Genomic DNA, 26,004 nt, shown 5'->3' with positions numbered 1-26,004 from the left:
TAATAATCTCAAAACATATCAACAACACACAAACGGATTCTTTAAAGTTCATAGCAACATATGTGCTTGCTTTCGGAGTCATACCGTGAATAATTTTTTTAGTAAAGTGAGGCAATAAATATGTTTACAAGTAAAAAAAACAAGCGTGCGAGTGGAAATAAGACCAATTGTTCACTTAACTGAGAAAACTTCAGTAAATATTTTACAGTGTTACCCCGAAAGCAAACGAAATTTTGTTTTCATTTAATTCGTTTGATTATTTGTTTCATTTTAGTAATTTCAAAAACGTTTACTCACGTACTCTTTTTAGATTGATGTATATTTTAGTAATGAAGTGAAGAAATCCACGTACCGGCTCCATGTTGGATTTGAATAAATATTTTTCTTCCATTAACAATTCATTTGTTTTGGATGTTACTTGCTCAACCATTATACATAACGACTTTGATCGTCTTCCTTTGAGTCCTCTTGACCCGAGCAGAAACTAAGTGTAAGTTAACCTATTAAAAAACACGGTCACAGTCGCACAAAATGGAAACCCAGAAGTACTTGCGTAATCGATAACATACATGTATTTCCTTAAAATGTTAAACCTTCGAAGATGTACGGTAGAAGAGTATAATGAAAGGGAAGACTCATAGGTGTAACTTGTTGTCGTCTCTCTTTATTTCGAAATGTCGACGTTATTAGTATTTAGTTTTGAAAGGTTACCTGGAAAACAACATGGCGGATAATAGGAGGCTGAGCAAAGGTTCGATTAGAAATACTGTATATTGTAAAATTGCGTTTGTGCCAGCTCCAATGTCTGGCGGATTTCAACTGTCTTTACCCGCCATACATTGTCTGATGGTCACTTCGGCCTTAGGCGACTGAGAAAACCCCAAAGCAATAATAATTTGCATGCAAGGCATTTAATTATTTCAGTATTTTTTAAACTAATATTGAGTGTTGATAAATATGTGTGAAATTGTATTTTAATCATTGAATACTGTTGCTCTTTACACTATTTTGCGTATTTGCTATGATAAACAGTGACTTGGCATGCATTAAAACTATATTTCGATTATATTTGAAATTTTAAAAAGCAGTCCCTAGTCAAGTCAGTTAGCAAGATACTAAACAGGAAATTACTTCCCCAATAATTTTAAATGGTTCATCACTCTGCATTAACAACAAATATGAGTGTACATGATCTCGTCAATCAATAAGTCAACGAACAAATATCCAACAACAGATACATGTTATAACATGTTAATGAAAACAAAAAATGTTCGTCAGAGATGTATGACCTTGAACCGTGCAGATATGTCCTCGTTCGACGCCGAGGTGACCACTATGGTAGGATTGTGCGCAGCGTTCAGGCTTTTTGTCCGCTTCATCGTGTGGCGCCGCTGCTTCCGGGACCGGAATGAGCGGAGTGAGCGCCTGGGGACGCCACCGGAAATGATCCCCGGACCAGTGTCCTCATCCGAGTTGTATTCATGACTTTTCTCGAGAAACTCTTTCAGTCTCAGATCGCCTAAATCCGTAGATATTCGAACAGGGACGGGATATTGATGTATGTCCTCATTCACGAATATTGGATGGTCCGGCAGATCGGAACACACGGACTTTACCGAGTCAAGGCTCTCGACTGATTTGCTAATGTTGTTAAGATTAATGGCGGAAATAGAAACTGGGAGGTTGGGTCCGTATTTCTTCGGCACTTGACCATTTATCATTGAAGACGTCTGGGAACCGACCACAGGGTGTGACGGGTGCCAGTTTGAAACTAATATAACAACAACAACATCAAATGCGATCATTAATAGCACACGTTATATTAGTTGTAAAAAAAGTTTATTCAAATCTAGATGATAAATATGATAAGGTTGATTTTTATGAAAAAAATGATGAGGCTCATTAAGGTGTAGAGGATAACGACATCGTTACCGGTAACAACGGCGGTGGTGCTGATGAATCTTCAGCTGTTGCTGACGATTATGATAATAATGACCTAACAGCGCTGATGAGCAGAATGAGTTTGAAGATTATGATGATGCGGAGGAAGAGGAGGAGGATGAATCTGATGATTGCGATGCCGAAGACAAATATGAAAATGATGATGAATCAGTTGCTTTTGCTACTGCTAATTATGATTACAATCACGATGGTAATGTTCATGCATGGCTTTCTGTGCCTAAAAGCATAATGAAGGTGAAGTTTATAATAAGGCGGAGGAGAAGAAGAAGGATGAATTTGAACATTTCGACGCCGAATAAAAATAAGAAGATGCTGATGAATCTACTACTGTTGCTACTTCTTACGAGGATGACAACAATGATGATGGTGCTAACTTACCTGCGCTTGTTTTAAGGCTGAGGTTGCGTATGTCTACGTTCTCGTAACTGTTGAAAGTGCGCCGACGGGCCATGACGTTCTCGCGCGTGTTCTTCTGCGGCTTCAGCAGCACAATATACGCCTTGGTTACGAACAGCGTGATCAGCGTGATGGTGGCGTTTATGGCGGAAAAGAAGCAGAGCGCACCAACCCTCGCGAAAATATTCGAGACAGACACGTACATTGCGATGAAGGCGATCCAGAGAATGCTGAACGAGTAGGAGCCGAACTCGATGTAGCGCGTCTCGTTGAAGCCGTCAGGCGTTTTACGCGTGCGCACCGCGTAGTAGATGCACGCGATCATCAGTAACAGCGGGTAGATGAGCGAGATGATGTACGAGTGGCCGCGCGCATCGCCGCACGAACGCACGTTGTCGGCGGGAGTCGGGTGTTCATACACAACGTCAGCCGGCACGAATATAAGCCAGAGCAAGAGTACCAGGATTTCCACGAACACTATCGCGCTGGTGACTAGCAGCTGTGATTTAGCACTTATTAACGTTACTTTCTTGGGCTTCTTCGTGTGTATGTTAAATACTCGGTAAATCCGGTTGGTTTTCACAAGAATAGCGGCGTAGCAAATAGTGTAGCTAAGCCCGAGAAGCACCCTTGTGAAGGCACAAGACGTCGCCGTGGGGTAAGCGACGAACGCAAAGGTAGATGCGTATGAAAGCACCACACCGAACAGAAGTACGAAGCTCAGTTCCTTCCCCGAAGCCATTATCAGAGGAGTGTCCCGATGCCAGTAGAACAGCACTGCGATAAGACACGTGACAACGATACCAAGGCAGACGAACGCCATGAAAATTATTACGTACTTATTACGCATGTTCATGCTTTTTTCCGGTATGTCCGCGCAACCGTTTTTTGATTGGTTGGTTGTCGTCCCGGCTTGGCACGCGATGCAAGTTTGGTTTTCTTCCTGAATGACAAAAAACAGTTGTTTAAATTAATACAACTATCTATATAATTCTTAAAAACACTTCTTTAAAACTTAAAAAACAAGTGGCACAAAAGTCAACTACAAAACCAACAACAATACTTCTACTACTACTTCTACAACTATTACTATTACAGGGACTACTACTACGACTACGACTACTACTACTGCTACTACTACTACTACTACTACTACTACTACGACTTCTACGACTACTACTACTACTACTACTACGACTACTACGACGACTACTACTACTACGAGGACTACTACTACTACTACTACGACTATTACTATTACTACCACTTTTACTACTTAAACTACTACTACTACTACTACTACTACTACTACTACCACTACTACCACTACTACCACTACTACTACTACTACTACTACTACTACTACTACTACTACTACTACTACTACTACTACTACTACTACTATTACTACTACTACTACTACTACTACTACTACTACTACTACTACTTCTACTACAACAACTACTACTTCTACTACTACTACTACTACTACTACTACTGTTAACGTATAGAAATTCGTCCGTATGAAATTTCGTGGTTTAATAAAAAACAACTTATTCGTTCACACGTAATTTCGTGGATTAAAAATTTTTCGGGGAAGACTGACCGTCATAATAATTAAACTTTTATTAAAACAACCAGAGTAATAACGAAGCATAATCTGCTTATCTGTTTTAACAGCAAGACTTGAGGTTAATGTGTACTGAAGCATGAAAGTGTTGTCGAAAATTGTGGAGAGCGATAAAGCGAAGTAGTTGTGGGTCCCCGCTCGTTAATTGTCATCAATGTTGTTTTGACAATATTTGCTATTCTCAGCGCAATCGGTCCCCTAGTAGTAACAATGAGTAATAAAGTCCCCAAAATACACGTGTGATAACCGTTATGTCTCCTTTAAACTTTAATTGGCACTAATTGGCATATGTGATAAATCTGCAAACTGTTAATTTGAAGACGTCACGTTAAAGAGATTAGAACAATCGTTGACGTACAGTTTAAATACCGTGCTTGGTTTAAAAAGTATTATTACCCAAACACATATCAAGAAAACAAAATATTGTATTAACTAGCATATCTCAATCAAACAATCTCTCTTTCAAAATACTACTTAAGTGAAGTAACTATTACAAAAAACAAACATCTCAGATAACCGACAACAAAAGAAAATGTCGGTAATGACATTCGGAAATGACCGATTTCGGATTAAAAATGTATAAATAATCGTTGGTACTTGAATTCGTGGTTCAGCGGACCAACGACAACCACGAAAATTCGTATCACACGAAATTTATTGGATTTACAGTATTACTTCTACCACTACTGCTACTACTACTACAACTTCTACTACTACTACTTCAACTACTACTTTAACTTCTACTACTACTTCTCCTACTACTTCTCCTACTACTACTACAACTGCTACTACTACTTCTACTACTTCTACTATCACTACTTCTACTAATTCTGCTACTGATATTTCTTCTTCCGCTTTCACCGCCACTCCCACAATATTTCGATGTAAATACTAACAGAGAATAGCAACATACGTGAAGATACTCGAACTGTGCGCATGCGCGGCACGACCAGCAGCAGTTCCTTCCGGCTATCGGCAGCTTTGCCTCCCCTGGCCGACACGGTGAAGAACACGTGGACGCTCGGTAGCCGAGAGATCCGTTATTTTCAATCCAGCGTATAGCGTTGCCTGGAAAAATCCGATTATCGGATCAATAAATTGGCATTTATGATAATAAAGGTTGTAATAACACAACATTATCAGCTGGTTAAAGCCTTTTAAGTTTTCGCCGAATAAATGCAGTTATGTTTACCGACTACCGTCACAATAAACATAGGGGGTAAGAGATTGTTATTTTAGAAAAAAATGCTTAAATATCTTAGTGTGTTGTCTATTAAAGTAACACTCGACAAGACGTTAAGATTAACTCTTTGATGCCACATATCGTCAATGTCCCCCAACTCCCTCCACTCGTGGATACCACTTACCGCCAATGTCTCCCACCTCCCTTAACTCGTAGATACCACATACCGTCAATGTCTCCAACCTACCGTCACTCGCAGATACCAGTTAACGTCAATGTATCCAACCTACCGTCACTCGTAGATACCACATACCATAAATTCCCCCCACCTCCCTCCACTCGTAGATTCCACATACAGTCAATGTCTTCCACCTCCCTCAACTCGTAGTTACCACTTACCGTCAATGTCTCCCATCTCCCCCACTTGTAGATACCACATACCGTCAATGTCTCCAACCTCCCTCCACTTGTAGACACTCTCGTTCCGGAAGTAGTGCAAAACGCTGTAGCGGACTGGACCGTCAGTGTTGTTGAACTTGAATTCAAAGCCTGCTGGATCTTAAACCGAAAGCATGTGCGTTAAGTGTCGTTCGCATTAACATGTGCAGCCCGCACAGGCAAATCAGAGACACTTTCAGATTTTTGGTATTTTCCATTTAAAGAAGTTTCTTCTTGACGACATTACAGTTTAGAAGGAAAGTGGCGTCACTAATCAGCATAAAGCCCAGTTTTCCCAGAACGTGTGGTTTCAAATTCGAAACCTGCTTGTCTAGAAACCGTATAAAGGAATGAAAACGTTTTTGGACTAAAACGATTTCTCTAAAAATGAAGTTTTTCAACAATAGGGTATCGTCTTCTTAAAGCGTCATATATTATGCCTCAACCAGATTCGTGAAAACAATAAGAAAACAATCATCTAGCATAATTAACCCTTACATTTTTAAAGAGCCAGTTTTATTTGTGTTGTAAGTGAAAAATAACTCCCGTAATTTTCGTGTCGTTTACTGTTATTGCACTTATTTAAATGCTTGGAAAAAATGGCTATTCAATTATTAAAAGCTTTTCAATAGCAGACACAATGTATTTTTACACAAAACACTCACACAATGTCAAACGTATTACACAATCAGACAAAAACTTGTGATAACTTATCCATATTCCCCTTGAAACACACCACTTTAAGGACATAAACCACTCGAAGCTTTCAACAACAATTAAGTCATTGACTTGAGTAATTCTATAGAGACAGTGCAAAGAAGTAATCAGTTTTGGACACACAGAATAATCTTAAGTGGTCCAATTCTGATCGAATACAGTTCGCATACATTGAGTTAAACAATACAATTCTCGTATAAATATGTCTTCTTAATCAACCTTTATTAACATGCAAAGCATTTATAATACACAACAATGAGTTTACATATATAATATAAATTTAAATAACGAGGCTTCACTTAAAACTATTTCAGCATTATAGACATATATTATATCTGCAAAAACGGGTCTTTATGCATGGGCGCAAATAAGCCTAAATAAATCGAAAGTCGCAGACTTATGGTGCCACTCTCGAGATCGTTTCCTGGTGTTAATAATCATTTTTCATTGGTTTTGAGAATGCTGCCTGGGTAGAACTTTAAAGATTAATCTCTCTGTCTTTAAAGGAACACCATATCCAATATACTTTCACAATATGTAACAATTTTTATACATGCCTTTAAAAGTTACATTCTTGAGATATCCTTGCAGCATGAGGTCTTCGGGCTTTGCCTCTTTCATAGCGGTACAAACACCTTTCATCTGGCCACATAACCGTCTGTGCCATTCTTTCAAGGCGTATGCGAATGCATATACAGCGTCCATTGTTGAGTACGTGTTCTGGTTGCGTTGGTATTTACCTGTATGGGAAAAAGAGTCCATCGATTTCTTAAGTTTAACCATTGGTTTATTGGGAAACACCCCCATCGGTTTATTGGGAAATGTATTCCATCGATTTACATGTAAACTCGTATCCATTGGTTTTAGAAGAAAAGGTCGATCGGTTTATGGTAAATCAGAGTTTAACGGTTTATGGGTATACACTTTACAGAGTCCATTTGATAATGGGTCTATACTGTACAGAGTCCATTGGAATATGGGTATACAATATAAAAAGTCCATAGGATTATGGGTATAAAATGTACATAGTCCATTGGATTATGGGTATACAATGTACAGAGTCCATTGGATTATGGGTGTACAATGTACAGAGTCCAATGGATTATGGGTATACAATGTACAGAGTCCATTTGATTATGGGTATACAATATACAGAGTCCATTTATTATGGGTATACAATGTACAGAGTCCATTTGATTATTGCTATACAATGTACAGAGTTCATTGGATTATGGGTATACAATATACAGAATTCATTTGATTATGGGTATACAATATACAGAGTCCATTGGATTGTGGTTATACAATGTACAGAGTCCATTTGATTATGGGTATACAATGTACAGAGTCCATTGGATTATTGGTATACAATGTACAGAGTTCATTGGATTATGAGTTAACAATATACAGAGTCCATTTGATAATGGGTATACAATATACAGAGTCCATAGGATTATTGGTATACAGAGTCCGCCAGATTATTGGGAAGCAGAGTTTTGTTTTTTTTTGACTAACTAGAGTATATCTAAACAGAGTTAATCACAGAGAAACACCATACAGAGAGAGTCTGAATGACGATTTCATATGGTAGTTGAGTTGGCAATATTCTGGCTGTTTGATGGCTGACAAAATGGGCATACGCCAGAACAACTAACATTCAGACACAAACACGAAAAATATACTCGTCAAAACAACAATTATAAAAAAAATATTTGTGAGGTGTTTTCGTTTTGCCGCCTTTGTCCGCCATCACGTCAGGACGATATGGTAGCAAGCAACCAACAACGTGACATTTTGTATTTTTCAAAAAGACGTATGCTTAACATTTATTCGAATCCCGGCCACATGTTTTGTACCTAACTGTTTAAGGTGAGCATGCGACAGCACTTCCTTCATAGGCACATTAAATTTTTGCATAATAAGTGTCCATTGAAAGCAAGGTCGTATCAGCTTTCTTTGCACAATGCTTCTATGATATATGTACCTTTCTCGGACAATTCAAGGTTCGGATCACACGATGGTACATGCTTCTTCTTATCGTTACTGACGAAGGAACAGTTGAAGATTTGTTCCCAGTACTTCTTGAACCATGGGTTCCGTGTATTTGTGTCGGGACGTAGTCTGGAAGCATGTAAACATAGCAGTAAACGTGGACATGATTAAATATTTGAGTTGTGAATAGATGTTAAAGTGATTTTACGATGATGTGATTGATAACAAATAAGTCATTGTAAAGTATATACTTCAATTTAAATGAGGTTTATTTTTGTTTTGTTTTAGAGTCTACGAGTTATATGTTAAGCAGTTACCAATTCATATCATTAAGAAAACGACAAACCTTTCTACAATCAAAATATGATAACATATCCATGCTTCACTTGTGCTGCTTGCTTTGTGTTCAAAACACACAGATTCAATTCAAAATAAGACATCAATAAAACAAACAACCAGATGAGCATACTAAGACATCGCTTTCCTACAACTCTTTTTTTAAACTTTGACTCTTGAATATTCCAAATATGAACTTTGATTCTTCTGAGAGAATCAAAACAATGATTGGGAAAAAGGAGAGAAAAACATGACACTCAGCTGTATTTGCCTTCTGGTCAGTTTGTATCTTTTCTTTTCTAATCAAAAGCAAACCCTGATATACTTACTTGAGAAAATATTTGTCAAAATCAGGGATGATCCGTATTTTGTGCTGGACCCCAATGGTACCTTCCACAATGTCCTGAACCTCCGTTGGGACACTTCTTCCGGTCCAGTCGTCACTCCCCACCCACTGGAAATGATTCTGGAATTCCATCTTGTCGACAATTCGGAAGATTTTATTTACGATGTCGCTCGATGCAAATAGGATAACAACCGTCTTTCCTGAGACAAAAACAATGTGTCTTAAAACATTATATAGCTCACCAACATCGGCCTGGCCAAGTATTCACCAAACTGTTTGTCTAAAAACACAGAATATTCTTTAGGTTAGAATATTCAAGAATTGTTGTATGTTGAGTCAAACATCAACCACGTCTGTCTAATTTATCATCATATATATCATTTAATTAATGATAGAATACTAGTGGTAGCCTGTATATATTTTAACAATTGACGTATTTTTCTTGCTTATTAGTCTATATGTTATCTTAAATCTCAAATTCGGTCGGTGAATACGAAAAATTATACTTGCAAACTCATTTGAATTGGAGAACATGCCACGTGAATTTTATACTCATACTCTATGTTGTTGGTGAAGAGATTCGTGAGATAAATAACAACAAAACAGTAGAAAATTTGAATACTTTTGTACTTATTTTAACCGGAATTATTTACGGAATTTAATGTATTCAGCGTTAATCACCGTACCTGTTATTCAATTCATATATGTAAATCAGTGTCCGGTAAATTAAGCTATATTATTCAAGCGGTAAATACTACGAAGTTAGAATAATGTAAATAGTCACGATACATTTGTTTGTTGAGTTGAATTTGGCTTACATAAATTACCTTGAGTTATTAAAAATTACATGACCAAATATTGCCACAAACAATATTAAAAGTAAGTAAATTAAGAACCTCATAAAAGTTAAAAAATGAAGAAAATTACACACAGTCAAAAGCTCTCTAGAGATGCCGACGACATTCATTACTTCATGCATGTCTTTAAAAACGAAACAGTTTTAAATAAAATGAAATTTATTGTTTGCTGCAATTTTAATGATAATTTATATAAAAAACATGCATGTGATAGTTTTCGCTTAACTGTGAATTTAATTATGGAAACGGTTTACCTACAAGCAACATAACAGGTTTAGAAACAGAACAGTCATGTGAACCCTATATTATACGAATTGTTCTGGCTTAGGGGTTTCCGGACTTTCTTGCAAACGTGTGATCACATACAAAAATAATGAGGATAGCATGGCACCTATAAAATACGTTCAGTCGCCAACATTGACCCGATGGGAACTTGATTAGCATAAATGACTCGCTCTATCCTATATTTATCTATGTACTCAGTTTTGTTCGTAGGCATTTTTCACGAGAAAAACTTATCTGGTCATATTATTATTTTTCTAACTTGATTATAGTTACGAAACTAATGTATTCATCATAATGGTACTATAATATATTCGGGACTGAGAGTTCAGAGTAGTGTGAATGATGTTGAACTTTTCACTGCCGAATGTTAGTTTCGCGACATCCTTGCTGATAAAAGTCAAAGGTAGACTCTCACCTTCTGTATTGTTATGACGTCTAAGAGATTTTATGGCGTCTTCCAACTGCAGTTGGTTGGCGTCTTCAGAAGAAACAAATCTATTTAACAAAGCGAAAAAGATATATATTAAAAAATACATAATCTAGATAATATATCGATGAACAAAAACATATTGCATATATAAAATATATACATTTATTGAACGAAGAACCTTTAAAGCCCACAAACACTCAAAATCAACGAATATTTCGTAAACTATTTCGAAAAGTTAATGTTCCTTATAGCAATAGCTGAAATTTCCATGCTATATGTGGTCTACTTGGATTCGGTAAGCTTCGGAAGCACGAGGAAGTTCGCTTGAAGTCACACAATGACAAAGAATTACAACAGTGATTCACCGTGAAAGATATCATTTGAAGGTGCAACGGCAAAAATCCGGCATTAATCTTCGTTTTGGTTCGTAGCATCGCACTTCTGGGCAAGCAAACAATTCGCATAATCAAGAAACCGAGTATATACAGTTATATACATGTGGTTTGTTTCATATCAATTCACAAAGAAAAAGGGTAGGTTTGCTGTGAAGTTTCATGTTAGTTGTAGTTGTAGTCCTTATTAAAGGATCGGTTAGTTGCAAAAATAAAAAATGGAATGTCAATCCCTGACACAAGAGCCCTTACAAAAGTGTAAAAGTGAATGGTATCAACTATAAAATAAAGAAGCGATCTGATTACATTTAAAATCAACAAAAGACCCAGGTCGGGTCATTCTTCTGAAAGGACGGGTAACATGAAACATACATCATTTTTTCCACGCATCTTTTATGCACCCGAGTTCTTTGGAAAAAAGCCCAGAAACAACGGATAACAATGGATATTAGAAGCAAAAGAGAAAATAAGTGTCTAATACAAGTTGAAAATTCTTATTCATTTCGACTAACTTTCAAAATGAATGCAAATGCAAACGCTCTTAAAACATCAATAAATCTAGGATTAAAAAGTACAGCAAGAGCATGTTAAACACAATCTTAATGGGAACGTAAATTAAAGTATGATAGATGTAATTAGTGATTGACACAAAATAAAACTTCTTAATGCGTTTAAAGTTTGATATATTTTAGAGGTCGCTTAGTAATTCACATGATGTATCGTTTCGAGTCTTCTGCTCACGACGTTATTGTATCGCATTGACGCATAGACTTGAGAGTCAACAAAGGATCTTCGGCAATTGGATCTCAGCGAATGTCATCTTCATTCAAAAGTGTATATACATAAAGCATTGAAACAGGAAGCTTATCACTCAAACGTGCTTCATATAGATAAACGTATAAATAAACGTGGTTGTTGTATTGTCAAGATGAAGTACTTTCTTTTTATGATTGGCAAAGTAAAAGTATTGGGATTTATCAATACCAGTGTTTTACGTGCACATTTGTACGTTTTAATTTGTTTAATCAGTGTCATGCTAAACATATTTTAGAAAAAAAATCAATTATCTGTCGAAAAATGACCACAGTTAGGTCTTGATAGCCCATTACCTTTAAACACTAATCAAATGTAGCCGGAAATTGCAATTCTGGACACAAGGTTATAGAATTGAACCACGCTGTGGGAACAGCGGGCTTAGTGCACGTACGTGAAGTGTCGTCACAGATTCGCCTGTGCATCTCACACGTGCTAATCTAGGACGTCACTTTCCGCTTCGACTGGATTTTCGTTGAGAAGTTTTATTTTGTAAACTAAACAATCCATAAAAAAGAGACTGCATATGATAATATTGGACGACACTTTACGCACGTGCATTTAGGCTCAATTGTATACTAAACTGATTATCAAAAGACGCTTCACAATGTATTAGATTTAAAATTCATAATAATTTACCGTTTGACTTTAACCGCTTCAGCGATACAGATCTTCTCCTTGCTGGCCAGCACAAGCTCCTGGTAGCCCCTCTCACCATAACTGGTGTCCTCGTAAACACAGGTCACGTACGTCCACTGGAAACGCCTGGAAGCAGACGGTGATGTTATTGAATACGAATAAAGGTAATTTATCGCTTTTGGTTAATTCCCCCCATCCCTCAAAAATACATAAAATCAAATTGCAATGCATTCACGTAACGTAAAGTTATTGAAGTTAAGATTTTGATACCAGATTATGTAAACACGTGTGTACTTTATTGAACATCTGTGTATATATTTTGTTATATTATGTGTGTGCTCATGGTCTTTAAGCCTAATCAGTGTGGCCATACCACGTGGTCCGTGACGTCATTTTGGCTAGCACGTCAAGTAGAAAATTGTAAACATTGCCTCCGCTAAGAAGCTTCAAATCCACGTAAGTATCTTATTTTTACTCTATTTTGACGAAATAAAGCGCAGGCTTTGGGTAAAGTTGAGCACTATTCTCGGTTATATAAATATTTGACACCAGATGAGTAGTTTGGTCTATCATTCGAAGCAAATTCCTAGTTTTTACGTTACAATGCACGCAAGCACGACAAGCACATTTTACATCTTCAAAAATATCCGTTTTATATTCATTTGTGCATTGCACTAATATATGCGGACGTGAATAATTCCATATACAATGTGTTTTGTCCGAAAACAGTATCTTAAAACACCATGTAATGACATTTCTAATGTACACCAACAATTTGGCAAACACGACAAGCAACGAAATTCAAGGCAAGCACAACAAGTCGATATTCGGCTGAAACGACCAGTTGTTATAAACTATGTTTCTGAAGCGATGTTATTGTCGAGTTAATAAACAAAAATATAATTAGAATTTCAAAACATTTTCTTGATCCGGCACATAAAACACAACAAATACAATAGCTTCGATGCTGTCTTGCACAAGTGCTATAAAAATGTGAAACTTTCACAAAAAAACAAGCCTCGGAATCTTATAGAGAGACTATATGTCTGAAAAAAGCCCCAATTTAATCTGGCGACTTTCTGACACACCCTTCTGGAGTCTGGTTTCAATTTAATCTTTTGATTTCGATGAACAGTCCACAATAACTCCACTATCGTTAAGACGAACTGATTGGTATAAAATGGCACATTTGACGCAACATATCAACATATGTTTCTTTGATCGTTGTATACTTTAGTGAAAGATGATGACGTATATTTGCACTTGTATTTTTGGTAGGATTATATTAGTAACATTTGGTAGATAGCATATTTACGTTTTGATAAAACAATACTCAATGCACACATATAGATTCATAACAAGTGATATATCGATCGGAGTTGCAGTTAACTTGGCTTTCGATTGATTCTACTGTCGGTTATGTCCATGTTCTTTCCAACTGTTAAGGCCATTGCAAGGAGTAAACTGTACTGTTGTAAACGTTGATTTTAATTGCTGTAACATGTAGATTTAGTAATGCCCGTTGTCTTGTTATTATATGTGGTTAAGTGGATGAAATATTTGAAACGGTAACACACATGACACATACATTACATATATATGATTATAATGCTCTAATGGTGACAGCACGGTGAATACAGAATAAAAATGCATATGTATTTTATTTAACATATTTTATGTTTTCAGATACACAGCATGACGGCAGAAGCGCGATATATATGTGCTATATGCGCCAGATGATATAAGCACAGACGCAATTTGGTATATCATGAAAGATCACACGTTGGGATGTTACCCTTTAACTGTTGCGGGGCTGCATTTCCATCTAGACGACAATAACAGAGACACAAGTTATTGTCATATAGCGCTCTCGAGCGATAGAGTATGAGATATGTGAGCACAAGACAAGTACTCGGGCGCATATGCGAGAACATCTGAATACACATAGTGAAGACAAAACACATGTCTGCAGAGTGTGCAAAGCCCCCTACAAAAATATCAGCTCACTTTGTTTGTCATTGACGTGTATAATGTGGTTTCACCTGTCTGTGATTTATTTGTGATTTACCCGTGATTTAATAGTTGTAATAATAGCTTTATCATCAAATCTCAGTCAAAATTAACATTTGGATCTTATCTGTTTATACCACGATGTTTACTTGTTGCGTTTCTTTATTTTTTATTGCATTTTATTTTTTTTTAGCGCTACAATTATACTATAGCAATAGTGATTTAGTTTGTGATTTACGTGTGATTGATATGATGCCATTTAATATTGTTTCATTAATAAGAAAAAAATCATACATTATACTCTGCGTAGTGTTCATTTCTGAAATAAAATGAATGAAAACAAAACAAATCGGTTCAAAATGTATGCAAAATCCGTGTAATTGGTTCTCACAAAGAGGTTGCAAATCTTCGTTGTTCTTTAACTGCATGGAGCAAATCACACGAAAAAAGCAAAGTCAAATGAGCATTTGTGTTATATTAAACATTACTTTTATCCCAAATTTCTCAAATATCTCTGTCACACGATATATGAAATGAAGTATTATTTATTGTCATTGAGAGTTGAACTATTTGATAGTTTTGGAACATTTTAAGGGTTATACAAACAACGTTTGACTCGATGGCCAAAGCTTTAAGTAACTATTTGCAAGCAATTGTGATCGGATTTATAAAAGCGACACGAAACACATAACATTAACATTTATTTGACTGAAGTAAATATTCAGCACTTCCATTACATTAAATACTGGACAAATTAAAACACACATTATACACATGAATAAATATATATTTAAATGTATGTTTTATCTCAAGTCAAGCTACTTGATTTCGATCCCTCTAAAACAAGGAATTCTACAGAAAGGGGGTATCTGAATAAATTTCTTTGATGTCGAGTTCAAGTCTCTAAGAAGTTATCAACTTGTTCTCGCTTCTTCTCGCACTATCCCACCGTACTCTTAATGTTCACCTAGCAACAGCATTTCGACTGAGACTGTGTGATGAGTAAACATTATGTGTGTATTTGTATTCATATTTCACTTTATTGAATATTTCATCTTTGGTTTTGATCCAAGATTACATCCACGTTGGACGTTCGTGTTGCTGACGTCTCGTCTGGGTACGCTTGCTTCGCTTTCCGAGTTTGTGTGTTGGTTTTTGGTCTCATGATTCCTACAAAGCAAAAAAAAATATTGTAAGAAAACAAAACAATAAAGTGCTGATTATACATGTAGTTCAAATATAAATGTGTTAACAATATTCATTTTTCTTTTGTAGGTTTTAAAAAATCTGCTTCATCTTGTAAGCGTAATTTCATATTTTTCTCAACTTCAAGGGTAGATGATTCTGAACTTATTCTTACGTTGCTCATTTACGATAGGGGTTGAGTACTCATTGATATGAAAACACTGTAAAAGTTTGAAAATTGAATGAAAACTGTAAATTGCATAAAGAAGCTGCATTTCACAATACTTTGAAATTCAGTAAAAGATCATAATAGATTTATTGCTCCGATATTCATCATTTTCAATAGGGTTCGAGTAATACTGATATAAAAAACACTTAACAAGTTTGGAAAGATTCAGACGAAAGTTGTGAAATCTTTTAAACAAGTGGAAATTGTTTATTTTGTCAAATTTAATAGAAAAAATTCTGGACTTATTGTCCCGATGTTTCTCATTTTTAATTAGGTAAAAATGCTCATTGATATGAAGACACTGTAAGTTTGGAAAGAATCTGATGAAAAACGTTGACATAATCACCTAACCAAGCAGTTTTTCACTTTCATTTTTAAATTCAAAGATAAATAATTCTGGACTTATGGTCCAATATTGCTCATATAGAGAGTTTGGATTGGGTCCTCATTGATAAAAAAAACTGCAAGTTTGGGAACAATCGGATGAAAATTTTGGACTTCGAACAACGATTTCAAAATTTCTCAAATTCTAAGGAAGATAACTATATACGTAATGGTCGGATAATGCTAAAGGACCCATACCACCTGGAAAGTAATACGTGTCGCGCTTCGCGCTCTATATGTGGTTCTTAAACAAATCTGAGGAGTGTTTGACTCTAGGGAAACGGGTTGCTGGGACACAGCTCCTCCTTGATAAGCGGCTGCTTCCTTTATCGCATCTCATTGTTACCATCAATAATACGCGTCGCGCTTCGCGCTCTATATGTGGTAGGGATAGTACTTAGGGCCTATGATAGACAACCATAAAAATACATGGATAATAGATGTGTTGTTTGCATTTTTTTGTTAATATAAAAACACGTGTATTTTTAAGATATTTAAGTGATGTAAGAAATTTTAATTAACGTTGTGACCACGCGGCATCCATTAATTTTAATTAAAATGTCCAATTGTAGTAAAATGGATTTTAAAATGTGTACATAAAATAAAGCTTTATTATATTTATTAACCTGACTGAAAAAAATTGTCAGCCGCCGAACTGTTCCGTTCGTGCCGGAACCCGGGATTGAACCGGGGGCCTTTAGATGATTGTTGAGTAAACAACTTCAGTCTAACGCTCTCTCAACTGAGCTATTCCGGCTGACATAATTTATGTACTGCTATTTGGTGAAGTTGTGTATAGCGATCGTTATTATATGTCTATTAAAAAACTAATACATTGTACGTTTTCGTACCACTTCGCCTTCCAATAAACTTGCTTGCTCGATAGGTCGTCAAATATCGTACTACATTGATTCTCCACTAAATAAGCAAATTAAAAAAACCACACAATAAATATATTTTTAATATGTTTTGTTTTTATACAAAACCATAAATTTTCGCGTATTTGCCCAGTCCCTGTGATATTTCCCCTGTGATCAGTTGTGGATCAGTTATTAATTAAAACAATTAGCATTGCATTATTGGAAATGAATGTTGTAATAAATGTAATAGGCACAAATGCAGTACTTATTTACACTAATTTACACAAAAAATCACCACTATGCAAGATATTCTTAAAACTAAAAATATATACATTGATCCGTAAAATAACTTCTCCTCCCATAAGCGAAAAAAAATGCATTACATACTAGTCGCCGCTCTCCAGAGCAACGCCAGTAATGATTTGTACATGCCCGTCGGACCATTGATGTCACAATTTTCATAGTCTGAGTTAACATTTTGGAATGTGTCTCGTTTAGTACACTGATGAATTATTATTTGTAATAACTACCCTTATACGTGTTTTACCATCTAAAACAACACATTTGTTTTACTTAAATATGGTGGCGGAATTATTGTATTAATTCGATATGCCTTATAATATTCATTGTGCGTAGCATGAATACACTGTTTCTAACAAGATATATATGTATTGTATGGCGTAGTTTAACTTTATTAGAAAATAACTTAAACTACTATCCAATAAATTGCACTCATTGGCTGAACGACAAAATCAATAAAAGCTTCATCTTCACGTACGCTTTTTCTGGCATTGTATTTGTTGTTTCTAACTCGCCTTTTGGAAGCTCAAGTAAATATGTACACATTTAGAAATATGCGTTACATATGTTCAAAAGACGATTATGTGCCCGACCAATTAAAATGTAAGTTTATTTATCTTTAATCCGCCTATTGTATCTTGACGACAAACAATCCATAATGTTAATTTCACCGCCGGTTGTGTTTTCAAAACACATTGTTGCATTTATTTGATTTACGTTAGTTGTACGTCTAGATTTTCTTCCGCGTGTTTTAAACTCGAAACAAGTCGTGTACACACTGTTTTTGCGTACTTGTACTTCCGACAATCGCCTTGAGCTGATGTATGTCAGAGGCAAAATCACAGCACAATATTGCCTTTTGCATAGAACAATCGAGATTATGTAAGTATACGTTTTAAACGTTCAGACTTAAGCATTAACATAATTTAAATATCAGATGTTCACAAAACCTACTACATAATTAGTATTTATATCGACAACTGCTATGACCTTATGGAGGCGTTTTCCCCGCGGGAAGAAACTTTTTCACAGAAAGAAAAATCCTTGTATCTAACTTATCTTACTTATACGTTATCAATTTTCTTAAATCAAATGTTCGCCCTTGCAGTGTTTTAAATCATTGGTCATACTTGAGTATGTCGACAATAGCCCTCGCCTGATGGGTGTCGGAGGCCACGGTGCGCATGAAGAAATCGTACCGCGAAGTGTCGCTCAGCTCCGTACTCGTGGCACTGTAACTTATCTGAACACAAAAATCATCGCGATCATAATCCAATTATTCACAATGATTTCAGAATGATCGTCGTCATTATCCGCCTCTACCCTTCCAACCCCTCCACCTCTTCCTTCTCCGCCTTCTCGACATCATGATCGCCGTCATGATCATAACCACCATCATCACCACCATCATCATCATCATCTTCGCCATAATCGTTATCATCATCATCATCAACATCGCCATTATCGTCATCATCATCATCATCATCATCATCATCATCATCATCATCATCATCATCATCATCATCATCATCATCATCATCATCATCATCATCATCATCATCATCATCAGCATCATCATCATCATCATCATCATCATCATCATCATCATCATCATCATCACATCATCATCATCATTATCATCATCATCATCATTATCATCATCATCATCATCATCATCATCATCGTCGTCGTCGTCGTCGTCGTCGTCTTCTTCTTCTTATTCATCATCCTCATCTTCATTATCATAATCATTAAATTAGTAGCAACAAAAAAAGCTTCAACCGCTTTGATTAAGAGTTGACGTTTTTGTTAAAAAAAAATCAAAAAGTTATGGTAAAGCGGTTAATACCTGAGGTATTTTGAAAAGCCGAAAGAAGCTTGCCAGCTGAATGGAGACAACTGAAGTGGCGGCCCCGACCACTCCGATCAAAGTCCTGTTGTTTTCAAGTCTGTAAATTCCATAATAACATGCAATTAAATAGATCCGATACAAGCAAGATATTCAACTCTGAAGCTTCACAGCCATTTATACAGTACAACAAACGAATATGTTACCCTTTGACACACGTGCACTATATTTTCACAGTTAAAATTATCACTAAACTTAAAAAATTGTTAAAAAGACAGACAGACATACAATCAGGCATTAAGACAGAGAGAAAGACAGACAAAAAGACTGACAGACTGACACAAAGACAGACATGCAGACTGACTGACTGACTGACTGACTGTCGGACTTACTGTCGGACGGACGGACGGACGGACTGACTGACTGGCTGACTGACTGACTGACTGACTGACTGACTGACAAAGACAGACAGATAGACAAAGACAGACAGGCAGACAGACATACAAACTTACAGACAGACAGACAGGCAGGCAGGCAGGCAGGCAGAAAGGAAGGAAGGCAGGCAGGCAGACAGACAGACATACAGACATACAGACAGGCAGACAGACAGACAGACAGACAGACAGACAGACAGACTGACAGACTGACAGACTGACAGACTGACAAACTGAAAGACAGAAAGACAGACAGACACAAAGATAGACAGACGGACGGACGGACAGACGGACAGACAGACAGACAGACAAACTGCCCGGCTGACTTATTGATTTACTTTCTGACCCACTGACTTTCTGGTAAACAGTTCTGATGGACAGGCGTACAGACAAACCCACACACTGACAGGTAGTCAGACAGACAAACCGAATGACAAAGAGACAGAGAGACAGGCGGAGCGTTAGTCAGGCAAACAGACAGACTGCCTGGCTGAATGAATGACTGAAAATATGTCAGACAAATCTGACAAACAAATTTGCAGGCAGACTGACGAATTGGCGGACGACCGGATGTACGGTCGAACATACAGGCAGAATAATCCAATAAACATCAATGAATTCAAAAGCAACAAAGTATGAATTCGGTAGGCCAGATATAACCATGGTACCACAGAATGTGACGTCACTTACAAGGGGCTGCTGCTGTCAGCACACTTGTACATGGAGTCCATCTCCAGGGTGTAGATCCGGTATGTCACGTACTGCTGGGCCCTTTTAAGAGCTTCAGTGTCGCTGTAGCAGGTGTCGTATGCCAGAGTGCCGAGCTTGAAGTCTGCAATAAAAACAACAGTGGGTCAACATTTCCTTGTTGCGTTGGCTCCGTTTAGAATTGCGATCTTCAATTATATGTTTTACTTTCGTTGCTAAAGATAGTTCATGTGCTAGTTGAACGACATTTTTAAGAATACATTTGAACATATTTAGGTTCTTCAGATACATGATTATTAACCGTTTACAACGATTGGTTAACTTGCTTTTGTTGTTAAACATCTGCATCCTACAAGAACGTTAAATATATGTCAATCTTAAATTTTATTATATTGCTGCTCTCCGTCTTAGCAAATTTAGTTAATTGTTACTTATTATATTGCACCTAACTTAGAATATTATAGACAATTCAATAACTCGGACACGTGTTTATCACTGCGTTATGTGCAAATTAGCAATACAAATATGATGTTGAATACAAAAATGTTCTCAACAACACAGAAAAAGAAAGTAATAATTAATTAATGTAAATGACGCGTTTCATTCAATCTGTGTAATGACAGTATATTATTGATTAAACACGCAGGTATCTTTATATTTGAGTACTAATTTGAATGATGCAGTCTGCTGCATTTCCAACCTCATGGTACAAATCAAGTTAATCACAAGTTAAAATATTAATAAAGAATATATCTGAAAGTCGGACTGAACAATAACAGATCCACGGAGAGCAAATGACCATACCGTACAAGCGCTTTCTAAATATGCTATCAAACCGAAAACGTGTCAAATGATAAGAACTGCATGCTCTTGACAACGAAACATTTTACAAACATATATACCCTCATTGATAATCATCAATAATAAAAAGCTTTTGTGACGCTTCACATTCATTATTCCGCAACAACATAGCAAAACATAATCAGAATGCCAACATAGCGTTTCGGCTATCATTTATATACAAAAGCAAGCTTTGTTTATAGCGAGATTATACGATTTTTTATGTGTTATATTGTAATATATTGATAAAAACGTGTTGCAATAACACAAAATAGGCAAGAAAAATTATACATATAAGACGAATTTCATAAAATGCAGCAAAGTTAAATTAGCGCCCGAGTCTATTGTGACGAAGATTGTTTGTACATATTTTCCTACAATAACCGAAGCATTCGTCTTTTTAGTTAGTGTTCGTGTGTCGTATGAATAGATATCGTTTCAGTAATTCAAAATGAATCGTAAAACTAAATTTAGATTCACATCGTACATGCATGATTTACATGCTGGCGAATTCGACTGTACAGACATTTTCGAATTCAGAATTAAATACATGTGTCTGGCTTATTTCTCAATTTTCGACACATGCTCTTCTTAACTTTTGTTTTAATTTATATTGAAATATATGTATAATAAGTTTGTTATACGTTTTATATAAATGCATTAAAATGTGAAAAAAATCGTATAATCTCGCTTGAATGACAGTGCGTTAGCTTTTTGCTTCAAGCGGTCCCTGGTTTTAACCCAAGGGGAGTCCAGTTTAAAAAAATATTTTTCATGTGTATTATAAATATTTTAAACTACTTCAAATATTACATATTTGTTAGAGGATTAATTAAATAATGCTAGAAAAGTAAATATGTAAACAAGTCCCTTGAGAGAGCGACCTTTTGTGTCGAAATTGCAAAGCTTCATTGGATGGACATTGTCAATCCTTTTTATATTTCAGGTATGGATTTCAGGTCGAATAAAAAGTACGAATTGAATTTTTTTAATTGAATATGCGAGTAGAATTTTGACACCCCCCGCCTACAAGCCACCCAGTCCTGTTTCTACGCAAGAAACGTACTCAAGAGCGTCTCGATAAACTTTAGGATTTCGATGTAATCAAGCTAAAAGAAGGTTTACATTCAAACACGCATGCTATGACGTCTAAAAATGTCCGTCAGCAATATATTTACGAAAAGTGTTTTATTGACTTTTCACTTTTGCTTAAAATGAAAAAGACATTAGTTCTCACAACTCTTACCCAAGCCTTTAAGAATTTCATTATTCACTGTGTCAATGGCATACAACAGCGCCTCCAGGTTCTGAATGCCTGCCTGATCCTGTATGACGTCACCGCACGTGCCACCCTCGTGTAGATTATGGATTGGAAACATTGCTCCAATAAGAAAAGTGCCGTCGATTCTGGCGCTCAGACCGGTCTGTGCTGCAGTCACAGACATTGCGCAACAAAGCATGGTCAGCATGCGCGAAACTCGTAGAAGGCACTCTGTGTTCATGACGATCAGCAAACCGTCACAGTTTTTAATACTAGATGATTATTTCTGAAGATGCAAACACTTAGTTCAGTGTTTTGTTATGCAAATGCAGGAACACATCATAGCTCAAACGTGTTTCCGGTAGAAAAAGACTTGCAAATGCATATGGTCAGTTTTTCTTCTGTGGAAACACTAACGCATTAAATATCACTATTCTTGTTGAGCTACTTATTTCAGAAGATTACGTTGGGTATGCAAGAAAGTTACTATTGTCTGCTGAATTGGTCAATATAAATGACATTAACTATACCTTTAACTTAGTTTACACACGACGATTTTTTTTTCAAAACTGCATAACAGTTCATGAAACAAAAATGAGAATAAAAGCTTAGAAGAAGTAGTTCCTGAAAATAAACGAAAGAGAAGTTTTATTTCATCGCATATCATTTACATTAGAAACTCATTAATGTATTCAATGCATATACCACGTACGGAAAATTTTAGGAAACAAATTGCTCTGTGCAATTTCGTTGATACGAAACATGTTTGACTCTACAACAAATACGAGTAAACGTGTTGGTATCGACGAAGCCTTGCATGTTATTAATTGCATTGCTTGTTATTAATTACCTTGCTTGTTAATAATTACATTGCTTGTTATTAATTACCTTGCTTGTTATTCATTACCTGAGCTTGCTATTAGTAATATTGCTTGTTATTAATTAAATTGTTTGTTATTAATTACCTTGCTTGTTATTAATTACATTGCTTGTTATAAATGACCTTGCTTTTTATTAATTACCATGCTTGTAATGTATGACATTGCTTGTTATAAATTACATTACTTGTTATTAATTACATTGCTTGTTATAAATGACCTTGCTTGTTATTAATTACCATGCTTGTTATGTATGACATTGCTTGTTATAAATTACATTGCTTGTTATAAATTAAATTTCTTGTTATTAATTACATTGCTTGTTATTAATTCCATTGCTTGTTATTAATTACCTTGCTGTTTCAATATTTAATTGATGATATCATATAAGGATTGTTATTTTCTATTACATTCCTCGGTAATATTCATATCTTTGTTTAAGTGTGCGAAGATAACATGTTGGTATTAAATCGTTTATACTCGCATCAAGTCAATGATGCACAATGGTTTGAATATATTCGAATTCATTTGTATGGTTGAACAACAACAACAAAACAAACTTCTTGACTCAAGAAAGTGTTTCAATGTCGTTTTCGTATGTGTGGGTTTTGTAACAGAAATGCTTGACTTGCATGATACCATTTCTAACGATGATTCAAGGCATGTTGGACCCGTAAAGTTACCACATATTCTTAAACCAGCGACAGCAAAAGCATAACCTATGTTCCTGCTATTTATAATTGAGTTGAACACATACTTTGTGTTTAAATAATAGTAAATTTAACATCAAATGTAAGTATTTTATGTCTTCGGGTACGTATTTATACATGTCATCAGGTTCGTTGTATTTTTTGTTCTTAAAGCATGTCATTTTCACATAATATCCGCTTTTTAGACCTCTATTACATTATCACACATTATTCTAATTAATGCGATTGCTAATGCATACTTTGAAAAAAACAATCAAAACTATGTGCACAAATTATGTTCCCGATCAAACTAAAATCATTTCAAGTATTAATTAAACACAGTGACACTTATTTCTTATGAAACAAATACAAGTGTTATTGCTCCATATAAATCAAACCACAACAATTTCCTTTCGTAACAAAGAAATTGAAATACATGAACTCATGTCATATCCATAACGTCGTTTTGACACTAAAAATCCAGTTAATGGTAAACGACAACTAAAATGTGTTTACTGAACCACCAATTGTTCATCCCTGATTAAAATACTCTACGCTCTACGTAAACGATTCATTTTGCTACTAGACGCATGAGGTTCAATCGGTCACAATTCCTGGTACACCGAAGCAAAATCTTGAAACACACTCATCAGTTACTTTAATCCATTTCCGAATGGGGAACTCTAACTGTAGTATCTTTCAGCTTCGCAATGTCCACTTGTGATATTAAGCAGTGGTTTGTCACTTACAAACGCTTACCGGTATCATAAACACTCAAGATCAACTTGGTGGGGTAATCAGATTGTCAACTTTCCTCTTCAAGTTTGCACTAAACTGTATATCAGAAACCGTAATAAAATTACAATTGATTACAACAGTTTCAAAAACAACAACAAACATCAGTATAGAGTTAACTTCCTGACCTCTGCTTTAATACGGATTCATGGTCTATTGTTGTATTAAATTGTCCCTTATAGTATTCGCAATATTTCGCCTGCATTTAACAAAATAAATTAAGTCGACTTAAACCATAATTGATTATTATGTATGGTGCCTTTAGTAAAAACAACAACAGAAAACACTTAATTTCATTATTATGCTAGCACTTAATGTCTGATATTTATTTGTGTTTTTACTTGTTAAAAACAGCAAATAAAGTGACGTTCTTTTGTCTATTTTTTCTAGCCACCAATCGAAATTAAGTTCGTTGTTTTCAGAAATGTTCTTTGGTTTAATTTCGAAACACATACATTGCGCCATAAAATATGACGCTGACATAAAACATAGCATGAACATTTTCGTGCACCGTTTCGTCATTTTTATCGATAGAGTTGTTATTAACATCTTATAAAAAAAACTCACCTATTTTAGTTAATTTTAAATAGTATACATAACTATTTGACCCACCTCAGTGAAAACCCGTGTCTCTCAATTGATAACACTTATACCTTATAGGTATAGACACGTGACTCACCGTATCCCGTACTCACAATCGGTACCCCTCGCATATTATCATTAATCCGATGTTTGACGGAAAGCGCGAGAATATGCGATTGCCGTATTCGATGAATCGTTTAAGCAATACCCTCCCATTTTTTACAATCAGTTCGTACACATTATCGTATACATATATCAACCATAGAAATGTCAACAACAATGCCGATGATTTGTGTAAGCTAAATCCGTTAAAAAAAGTTGTATGCAAATTTAAATTACAATGATTTACTTTGCTGCGATAAAAGATGAAGCCACGCATGCATTGCTCGCAAACATGATAACCTTGCAAGCTAATTTTACCTTATTAAATGTGTATGCATAAAATATCGGCGCCGTAGTGATGAACAGAAGTATACATCACGGCCGTTAATAACGGGCGCCACCTCTTTTTTGCGATGCATTAACAAATAAGCCAATGCTACTTCCGAGTTGGCGCAAAGGACCGGATGTTTTTAAATTTCACG

At 35.9% G+C, this 26,004-nt stretch overlaps 1 protein-coding gene across 1 annotated transcript; it reads right to left on the bottom strand.

The window, feature by feature from the left end:
• Positions 1-24,715, bottom strand: LOC127843155 (metabotropic glutamate receptor-like). The gene is made up of 14 exons (XM_052373009.1): positions 24,480-24,715; positions 22,462-23,100; positions 20,358-20,499; positions 19,234-19,333; positions 18,515-18,627; positions 12,417-12,542; positions 10,558-10,637; positions 8,984-9,200; positions 8,311-8,447; positions 6,884-7,066; positions 5,613-5,729; positions 4,902-5,056; positions 2,341-3,301; positions 1-1,771 (listed from the first exon to the last, which is right to left on the bottom strand). The coding sequence occupies exons 2-14, from the start codon at positions 22,715-22,717 to the stop codon at positions 1,275-1,277; spliced, it is 3,084 nt and encodes a 1,027-aa protein (XP_052228969.1). The 5' UTR covers positions 22,718-23,100; positions 24,480-24,715; the 3' UTR covers positions 1-1,274.
• Positions 24,716-26,004: the final 1,289 nt, after the last annotated feature.

This window comes from Dreissena polymorpha, chromosome 8 (assembly GCF_020536995.1).
Source record: "Dreissena polymorpha isolate Duluth1 chromosome 8, UMN_Dpol_1.0, whole genome shotgun sequence".
Classification (NCBI taxonomy): domain Eukaryota; kingdom Metazoa; phylum Mollusca; class Bivalvia; order Myida; family Dreissenidae; genus Dreissena; species Dreissena polymorpha.
This window is presented reverse-complemented; position numbering and strand designations above follow the sequence as displayed.

Coding starts and splice junctions, on each gene's coding strand:
- LOC127843155 (XM_052373009.1), bottom strand. CDS start 22,717: ATGAACACAGAGTGCCTTCTACGAGTTTCGCGCATGCTGACCATGCTT. Junction 7,067..8,310: donor CCTTGAATTGTCCGAGAAAG/GTACATATATCA, acceptor TTTCCCATACAG/GTAAATACCAACGCAACCAG. Junction 5,730..6,883: donor CAAGAATGTAACTTTTAAAG/GCATGTATAAAA, acceptor TTTCGGTTTAAG/ATCCAGCAGGCTTTGAATTC.